Below are 10,166 nucleotides of genomic sequence, written 5' to 3'. Positions count from 1 at the left end.
GAGTTGTTGGCGGGGGCGTGTGGGTAGTGGTGCGGTTGTATCTGTTGTGTGGTCTATCGTGGTTGTGGTGTGGTCTATTGTGTTGTTGTGTTGAGGCCACAAATGATGTGGTCCACTGCCGAAGAGTCCGTAGACCTGAGCAGACTCTGAGGTCGCAAGCATTGCACTTGACTGAGGTGGAGTTGCGGTGTAATCATCTCTGGCATACACAGCAGGTGTAAGTTTCTGGCCCTGGGCAGAAGAATACGTAGCAAATGTAGCCCTTTGGACGACCAACTTCCGAGATATGACACCGACCTAACCGGGGTTAGATCTCCGTAACAACATCCCTTGGTTGGACAAATTTCATTTTTACACATTCATATTTCTGGCATAAGGGGGACGGCAAGTAGTTTTAAAGAAACTCTCATCCAATTATTCACACTTTTAATATTTATGTATATACAAGAGCATACATGTACATTCTTTGAAGTATAGTATGTTTGTTTTAAATCATTTTAAAAAATTAGGTTATGTTTGTAACACCAATTTTAAAATTAGTATATATACATGATTCAATAATCAGCCTCATTGTGTAAGTCGTAAATTAGGATAAATTATACTACTCGACAACATTGGTATTGTCTACTGGCATGTTGAAATAAGTAAACGACGAAAATCGTCGAAAAATGTGCAGTGCTGCCAAGTTTTTCCGTTTTAATACACTAGTCGAGTCGAAATTTTAGGCAATGACATGAAATTTTCGATACGATTCGACTCTTGAAAAACGACTTGCATTCGACACGACTGTCGCAATGAGGTTGAATAAATTAATAATTATTGACTCATGGTATATATATACATACATATGTCTGGCATTTACAAATAAAGAGATGCCGCAAAAACAATATCCCTTTTTAGAAGCCGTACGCCCTCAGAAAACTTGTTCTCCAAATCTGTGTTTCCGATTGTTTTTGCTGCTTGGCATAGCTGTCGTAGCAATTCTTCCAGGCGACGCATACAGCGAATAATTGAACCTTCGAAAATATCCGTCATCCTACACACGCTCAAGAATGAAGCACCTTTGCACCAAGCCAATACACAGTCCATTAGAAATGGTTTAAATTTGTCTACATACGCTTCCTCGTCCACGGTTAACTTGCAATCAGTAGATATTTTGGCAATACGTCGGGCCAGATCTTGCATTGACCGTAATGGGCCCGACAACTCTTCCGTTGCCTTGGGAGTTTCTGACGACTTTTCATCGCAGACGAAACATGAAAGTAATGCTACTGACTGGGCCGATGAAATTTCATTGAATATTCCGTTGAATATCATTTCTGTTAAAAGTAACTCATCTGCAGAACTTAACTCGCAAGCAACACGTCCCTTAAACTCGATCACATCGGCTGTTGTACAATATTCCATTCGACGCAAAACACGTTTACGGTGTTTCAACTCGTCCATTTGTAGCAAACTGCGCGCCTCTTTTAATTTAGTTTTTACCGATTTCAATTCATCTTGGACTTTTAGTTTTTTCGTATAATGTTCGTAAATCCTGTCCAGTTCAGCAGAGTTATGCAAGGGATGTGCGAAAAGTCTTTCTTCGAACTTATCAATAGAACCGACAATCTCTTTGAATTCTGGATTTTTTATATTCATTTCTGTTATAGGATTAAGAAGCGGTGGGCCTTTAGGAAATCGTTTTTTAACCTCAGCAATTGTTTTAAGAACACTTCTGCGATTGTCTGCCGGACGCAAGTCGTTTGGATAATATACACGCAAAGAAGAAATCTGTGATATAAGAGTGTGAAGAACAGGAACCACTTCCATGTTGCCTTTTTGGTCTGGCTTGCACGGTTTAGGTTCATCGGCTTTGGCAGATTCCTCAGTAACATGTAGTAAAACATCTACTACTATGACTGTCTCAACTTTCGTGGGATTTTTTGCATTATTTGTTTGTTTTTTGAAATTTACTACTATACCCCAATCAAACTCCTCTCTGTCGTTTTGTACTTTTATGAGACGTCCTGGTTGCAAAAATGGTACTAGATATTCAGGTTTCGTAATCCAATTTTTGAACTGCTTGCCAAGGGAATCGAGTTGTTTGCGTATATGATGATACGATGCAACACTATGCTCTTCGGTTATTTTAATCTTTTCCAACTCAAGTTGCTTGTCTTGAACTTGTTTGTAAAGTTCAGGTATTGAAGATTGGTTTTGAAACTGAAAAAATGAACGTTCTAACATGTATTCAGGATTAATTTCTTCTACGCGCAGCAGATTCAACACCATATTATAGGTTAAATGAAATGCTGAATTTATTGGATCTGCTTTTCCTTGCACGATTCCGCGGCCAATTGCTGGCGATACTTTTTCGTCAATCATTAAAATAACGATACCTTTATCATCCAAGCCACGTCTGCCAGCTCGGCCGGCCATCTGTATGTATTCGCCTGAGGAAATCCACCTTAAATTTTTTTAAATATTAATTCCATTTGTTGGGCAACAAAAAAAAATACTTCGATATACCTAAAACTTTTGCCGTCAAATTTGCGTGGTGCTGTAAAAAGTACAGTGCGAGCTGGCATATTTAAGCCCATTGCGAAAGTTTCTGTGGCGAAAAGTGCCTTAAGTAAACCTTCTCCAAACAAAATTTCAATAATTTCTTTGAGAATTGGTAAAAGACCTCCATGATGTATACCAATGCCACGTTTTAACAACGGTAATACATTTTCTACTTGTGGTAACTGACGATCTTCTTCAGAGAGCACATCCATGGCATTATTAAATACTTCATCTACCAGTTTTTTCTCTTCAGCAGTATTAAAATCCAGCTTAGCCATTTGCATAGCATATATTTCACAATCTTTTTTACTGAATGAAAAAATTATTACTGGTGCAAAATTTCGTTCCATTATCATTTTGACAATTTTGAAAATATTTGACTGGCCACTGTCAACCCCTCTAATGCCGGTTTTACGCCCTCTCTGATCGCCTTTTGCAGCTTCGCCTAATTTGAAAAAAAGTTTTATTTTAAGTGAATCACGACATAAGTGCAAATTTTCTACCCACCAGTGTTCTGCAAAACTGCCATTGCCGTTGTAAAATTTTCTTCCTTAAATTGCCCTTTTTCGTCAACTATAAGATGGATGCCATCGCCTCCAGCAGGAAATATATAATGTTGTAGCGGGGTTGGTCGATAATCTGTATAAACCACGTGGCATGGTTGCTTGTGGAGATGGCAAACCCATTCCGCAAATTGGCGGGCATTGGGAATGGTAGCGGAAAGAAACACATAACGCACATTATCCGGTAGCAATATAAGTGTCTCCTCCCATACGACACCACGTTCCTTATCCCGCATATAGTGAATTTCGTCGAATACGACCCAACCGACTTCACGCATAATTTCACTTCCTCTATACAACATATTTCGCAAAATTTCAGTGGTCATGATAAGACAAGAAGCTGACGGATTTATTGTCACATCACCGGTAACTAAGCCAACATCTTTGAATTCTTCATTAAATTCACGATACTTTTGATTGGAGAGCGCTTTAATTGGTGTGGTATAAATCACACGCTGTTTGCAACCCAGGGATTTCGCAATAGCATACTCGGCAACTACCGTTTTGCCTGCCGAGGTGTGAGCTGACACCAGAACGCTCTGTTGATTATCAATGCAAAGGATTGCTTCTTTTTGAAAGGGATCCAATACAAATGGATACTCTTTTGCTGGTGTTCCCATGAAGGTTTGTATAGGAATATATTCCTGCCCTGGATACACCGCCACCTCGTGCGTGCATGACTCCGGACTTTCGATAACGTGGACTGCGATACGAGAACGCAATGCGTCTATGCATATATCATCCAATATCGACTCTGTTTCTTTTAAACGTTTTTGTGGAGCTTCGCAACCATCTGTTGATTCTTTAACGGCCGTACTTCCACGCTTTTCACGGCCTTGAATTTTTCTAAAAAAAAACTAGTGAGCAAAGTAGTTCTAATGTATAGATTTATGTATGTAGGTACTTTTCTTCCGAAGGATCTTTTTTAACTTTATCCCATTCTACAACTGGATTGGAATTTAAGCTTTCATCATTATCCTCATTAAAACAATCAAATAAATCGTCAACATAGGCCATGATTTTTAGTGATAATTATCCAAAAAAAAAAACAAATTAAAATCGTCTAAATAATAAGCGCAGTTAGGAATGAAATGATACGAGTAAATACAAGTACATACTCGATACTTTTCGTCCATAACCAAGTAATCTCAGTATATCCAGTAAAAAAACTGTGTGAAGTCCTTTATGGGGATAAAGTTTCCAGAGATGAAATTTTATGTAGCACACAATTTCTTACACGCATGGTTGCTTTTCAGCACTTATGAAAGAAACTTAAGAAATATTTGAAAAAAAGTTCATATAGTACATTAATTTTTGAAAGAAATACCATATAATGTATGTACTCTGGTTAATAATATCAAAAAATATATTAGAACCACCGTTTAATGTTATATTTGATACAAATTAATATTGCTGCCCCGAACGCTCTGCGCCTTGCCACTGAATAGTACGTTTACTTGAAATTACATCCCTGGTCCTTGTTCTTTCTGTATAGCATCGTGGTAAATTCACATTTCTCAGAAATTTGACAACAAAACAAAACAAAGCGAGTATTTTATTTGCTAATTTTTGCGATTTCTATTGTTTAATGTAAATTTATGTCTTTTTAGGATATGTCGAGCCAACAAAGAAGGCGCAGTTGGAAAATTGAGTAATTAGTAATGAAGTAGCAGGCATATTTGGAAAATTATGCCGATAAGCAGGATGGAATTTGGGAAAGTAAGTGCATGGTTGCAGCATATCTATGTATAAAAAGTATTTAATTAAGAAATTGTTGTTTTGTATTTAAGGCGACAATATAATTTGGCACATCTTCAAAAGACGCTCAAGCAAAAAAAAAAAAAAAGAAAATTAAAAAATTCCTGAAGTTGCCTTTTCACGGGTCGATTTCTGTCGACTGGAAAATTTACTTAAGATATCGACTAGCCAAAACGCTTACATAAAGGCAGCTTAAATAACGTTCAAATTAACCCTCCCCTTTGAGATGGGAAATACCAATAACCATTTCATAATTTCGAATTATTCCATTTATATTTGTTCTTGCATTTTCCACACCACTTGTGAGGTATGCTTTTACGCGCGTTACCAATTTTTTTTTTATGTGCTCGGTTGCCCAGGAGGCCTATTTTCACCTTTACAACTTAACTTAAACAGAATTAAAACTAAAGCATGCAATATATAAAGAAAATTAAAAGTTGTCTTACATCTAGTAAACTTAAAAAATTGCACATTAAATTCATTTTGCATTATAAAATAAAATTAAATATCACAATTCCGTTGAAGTGTATACATATGTACATATTTACAAAATGTGGTCTGTTTGCACCCACAGTAAGTTCCCATGAAGCCTAGCCTAAATTCAGAACTGAAAAAAAAACGAGCAAATGGGGTCGGAAACTACTAGCTCTAAAAGCATAATGTGGAAAATGTTTGAAGAGCTGCGAAATTGTATTGCAATAATAAAAATAACAGTGCATAAATTGGAAAAGTGGCTTTTGTTTTGCTTTATAATTTTTGGGAATATTGGTTCAGATGGAATTTTTTTATTTGTTTGGTTTTTCAGCTCGTTACTGATGCACCCAGAGTTGCATTTACTGTCTATGAAAATATTTCATGAAGCGTTCCAAAATTAGCTCCGAGCAACTAAAAGTTGGTTAAGCTTAAATGAAATAGTATTTTATTAAATATTTATTCCTGGTATTTAGTAAAAATCATTCATCTCAATACTAATATATGAAATGAAAGTAAATAAAAATCTACGAATACATTTCATGAATATTTTGTCATAGGGCCATTATTAAATACAGACATAACTTTGTCGGGCATTGGTGCTGACGTATATAGAATTAATAAGTTAGAGAGAGATAAATATACAAGCTCAAGCGCTAATTTATGTATACTTGTATACCTGTTACTCGTATGGCATATACTCCAATTGCGAAAATAATGACAATTATAATCTATTTAGATGCATATTTTAGGTAAATATTATATCGTCGCCTGGATAAAAGATTGTCACAAGTTACTTTCGGTAACTAACAATTGAAGTTTGGAATGAAATTTCTCAGGAACTAGACCACAGATTTTCTCCAAAGTGTCGGAGAATGCTATGTACAAGTTCATGAAATTCTTAAATTGTTATATTTTTTTAGTTTAGTGTCAACCATTTATGAGTTTATTAAATTTTTGTCGAATACGATATTTGTCAAAAAATTTGCAGTCAGTTTCAATGATATACGCCAAAAAGTGATAACAATTTTTATAAATTAACGATACTTTTTACTAATCAGCCTAATCGTGAGTTTCGCCCGAACCAAATTTCGCCAACAGTTTTTTCATCCACCTGTAGTGAATACACGCAAACGAAAAGTAAAAATTGACCCGGTTCTAGAAAATGAAACTCATGATAAAGCTGAATATGTTGGAAACTAAAGAAGAACAGATAACTCTATTTGAAAGATTTTGATTAGTTTAGTACGATAGCAATACTAACGCAATTTGTACCAAATAACCGAAAACATTTTAGTCAATTACTCGGAAACTAAAGAAGATATCCAAAAACCACAAATTGTCAAAATGACGCTTCCGGCAATTTTCCATCCAAGCGACGATATTTGAATGTTACTCGCATATTTTCGAGCCTGTCAATTTTCGGGAGAAAGGTTAAAAAGTATATTCATCTGCTGAAAAGATAATTTCGCAGATTCACAATTTATTTAAAATAAATCTATCAGCCCTATCTCCAATTCCATGTGAATAAATCTCTCCAGTGCTTAAATAATTTTCACCACAATAAATACCTGCACAACACCCTAATTGCCGAAAAAGCGTTGCTTGCAACACTAGTCCTTTATGGGGACCAAACTTGGTGAAAAAAAATAGTGTTACGATTATCCTCGAAACCTTGAGGGATTTCCCAAATATACTCGGGCTCGTATCGCTGGATTGTTAAATAAATGCTAACGATGACCAAATTGTTATACAATTAACTTTATTGTACAACAAACAATTTACAATACTTGCTAATACAGTAAAAACACTTTACAATACTTGTTAAAGCAATAACAACGCTTTACTACTTGTTAACACAATTAAACTTATAGCTTGCTTATTCGCAACTCAATTCTCCGCTCACTTTACTTGTAGCTTGCTGACTTGTAACTAACTCACCTCGCGGTGGCGGCGCTCTTATATACCTGCGCTGGCACTTATGGCAACTCTAGAACATTCTGAAGTTTATCGCTCATTCTCTTTCTCTCGCTGTTCGCAGTGTCCATCCAACTTGACGTTTCTCTTTGTGGAACATTCTACGTCATTCTTCGAAAATTCTGCCTATTTCTCGTTGTTCGCTTTGTGTTGCCGCAGTATTCGCCACACTGCCCTCCACCTAAGTCTGATCGTCCCGATCAGACACACTTGCGGTTCCAAACGCTGCAAGCCTTTCCAAGTGGACCACTTCATCTTGTTTCTTGGTCTCTCAACGGTCTGGATCCGATACACTACGTCATTTAGCCGTTTTACGACCTTATACGGACCTTTCCAGTTGCATTGTAGTTTTGGGGACAAACCTTTCTTTCGTTGTTTATTGTACAGCAACACCAAATCTCCTTCCTGGAAACCCTCGGAATTCATCGCCTTATCATACCTGGCTTTCATCTTGTCACTCATAATTTGTGTGCGCTATCTCACAAGAGCATGTATCTCTCTCAGCTCCTCTTCCAGGATGTTTGACGTCTCTTTTCCAATCCTTCTAGCATCACCAGTCACCCCAAACTTCAGATCACTAGGCAAACGGAGCTCACTGCCGAATATTACCCTTGCAGGAGTTTTACCCGTTGTTTCATGCACTTCTGACCGGTATCCCATCAGGAACAAGGGTATCCGGACATCCCAATCTTTTTGATTCTTGTCCACGACCTTCCGCAAATGCTCTTCCAGGGTTCGGTTGAACCGTTCCACCATGCCGTCTGATTGGGGATGAAGAGCCGTCGTTCGAGTTTTCCGGATACCCAGTATCTGGCACATCTCTTGGAACACTGCCGACTCAAAATTTCTTCCCTGGTCAGAGTGCAGCTCTATAGGTACACCGTATCTCGCAACCCAATTGTAGGTGAATACCTCCGCTACTGTTTTAGCTTCCTGGTTTGGAATCGGGTATACCTCCGGCCATTTGCTAAAGTAGTCCATAACCACAAGGACGTATTTATTTCCCTGTGCGCTCATAGGAAATGGACCGGCTACATCCACGGCAATCCGCTCGAAAGGTGCACCTGAGTTATATTGCTTCATCTGGCCATGACTTCTGGATTTCGGCCCCTTAGCTGCAATACACTCCGCGCAGTTAGCAATCCACTCTGCGACCGATTGCCGACAACCAACCCAATAGAACCTCTGCTTAACCTTCTCCAGGGTCTTCGTGATTCCCAGGTGCCCTCCACTAGGACCATTGTGGAATTCCTTGAGTACGTCCGGAATTCTTACCCTTGGAACTACTATCAGGTTGCGGGAGCACTGGCCATCTTCGCTTTCCCATACCCTATGCAAACAGCCAGATATTAATTTTAAGCTGTTCCATTGTGCCCAGTACGCCTTTGCGATGGGGCTTTCCGCTGCCATTTGCTCCTTAGTTGGCCTCCTGTCCACCTCCAGTCCATGCATCAAAAGCTCCAGATCTGGATCTTCCTGCTGACACTTTCGTAGCTGTTCTTCCTTCCACTCTTCCGCTGGTGTTATTGTCGTTAGACGGACGTCTATAATGTCCTCTTTTCCCTCAGCTTTTGAGCAGTGTTTACATTCCAGGCTACATGGTCGGCGGGACATGGCATCAGCATTACCGTGGACACTTCCCTTGTGGTGCTCAATAGGGAAGTCATAACTTTGCAGTCTCTCAATCCACCGAGCTAGCTGTCCTTCTGGATTCTTAAACTGTAGTAGCCACTTCAGCGCTGCATGGTCCGTTCGAACTCGGAAACGTTGCCCATAGAGGTACTTGTGGAAATGTTTGACGCAGTCCACCAACGCTAGTAGTTCTCTCCGAGTTACGCAGTAGTTCCTCTCTGGTTTTCCAATCGACCGGCTATAGTAGGCAACTACCTTCTCCTGCCCATCAATTACCTGCGACAGTACGCCTCCTATGGCATAACCACTAGCATCCGTATCCAAAATAAACGTTGCACCTGGAACGGGATACGCTAGCATAGGTGCAGTACATAGTCGTTCCTTCAGAGTCTGGAAAGCCTCCTCCTGCTCCTTGTTCCACTCGAAGGCTCTATTTTTCCTAGTGAGCTCGTGGAGGCTATTAGCAACGCTGGCGAAATTCGGAACAAATCGGCGGTAGTAGGTGCATAGCCCAAGAAAACTTCGTAGTTCGTGCAGGTTCCTAGGTCTTGGCCAATCCTTTACTGCTTCTATCTTTTCCTTCGCAGTACAGATGCCCTCCGTTGTCACCTTATGCCCTAAGTAGTTCACCTCCTTCCTGAACAGTGAGCATTTTTTAGGACTTAGCTTCAGACCAGCGCCAGCTATCCTCTGGAAAACTTCTTCCAAATTGTTCAGGTATTCCTCAAAGCTTTTACCCAATACGATAATGTCGTCTAGATACACCAAACATGTTTTCCAATGCAGTCCTTTGAGCACATGGTCCATAAGTCGTTCAAAAGTGGCAGGAGCGTTGCATAATCCAAAGGGCATCACCGTGAATTGCCACAGACCGTCTCCAACGCTGAAAGCTGTCTTCTCCTTATCCTCGTCACTTACCTCCACCTGCCAATAACCGCTCTTAAGGTCGAGTGTTGAGAACCACTTTGTTCCAGTCAACGAGTCCAGAGTGTCATCGATCCTGGGAAGAGGATAGCTGTCCTTTTTCGTCACATCGTTTAGTTTCCGGTAGTCTACGCAGAACCGCATTTGACCATCCTTCTTCTTCACAAGTACTACCGGCGAACTCCATGGACTCGCTGATGGTTCAATCACACCACTCTCACTCATTTCTTTTATTATTTGGCTAACAGTTTCACGTTTGGCAAGTGGAACACGCCGAGGAGCTTGACGGATTGG

General features: G+C 39.4%; 1 protein-coding gene across 1 annotated transcript; it reads right to left on the bottom strand.

Moving 5' to 3' along the window:
- Positions 1-406: 406 nt before the first annotated feature.
- On the bottom strand, positions 407-4,234 carry LOC118735172 (exosome RNA helicase MTR4). Its single transcript, XM_036464812.1, has 4 exons — positions 4,015-4,234; positions 3,055-3,956; positions 2,512-2,992; positions 407-2,449 (listed from the first exon to the last, which is right to left on the bottom strand). The coding sequence occupies exons 1-4, from the start codon at positions 4,125-4,127 to the stop codon at positions 859-861; spliced, it is 3,087 nt and encodes a 1,028-aa protein (XP_036320705.1). The 5' UTR covers positions 4,128-4,234; the 3' UTR covers positions 407-858.
- Between the last annotated feature and the right edge of the window lie 5,932 nt (positions 4,235-10,166).

The sequence above is a fragment of the Rhagoletis pomonella genome, unplaced genomic scaffold (genome assembly GCF_013731165.1).
Source record: "Rhagoletis pomonella isolate Grant_MI unplaced genomic scaffold, Rhpom_1.0 Rhpom_scaffold_00003, whole genome shotgun sequence".
Taxonomy (NCBI): Eukaryota; Metazoa; Arthropoda; class Insecta; order Diptera; family Tephritidae; genus Rhagoletis; species Rhagoletis pomonella.
This window is presented reverse-complemented; position numbering and strand designations above follow the sequence as displayed.

Bases quoted from the DNA above. Each gene is read 5' to 3' on its own strand.
- LOC118735172 (XM_036464812.1), bottom strand. From the start codon at position 4,127: ATGGCCTATGTTGACGATTTATTTGATTGTTTTAATGAGGATAATGAT. The intron at 2,993-3,054 runs GTGGGTAGAAAA...TTTTCAAATTAG, and splicing joins GGCAGTTTTGCAGAACACTG to GCGAAGCTGCAAAAGGCGAT. The intron at 2,450-2,511 runs GTATATCGAAGT...AAAAAATTTAAG, and splicing joins TTTGACGGCAAAAGTTTTAG to GTGGATTTCCTCAGGCGAAT.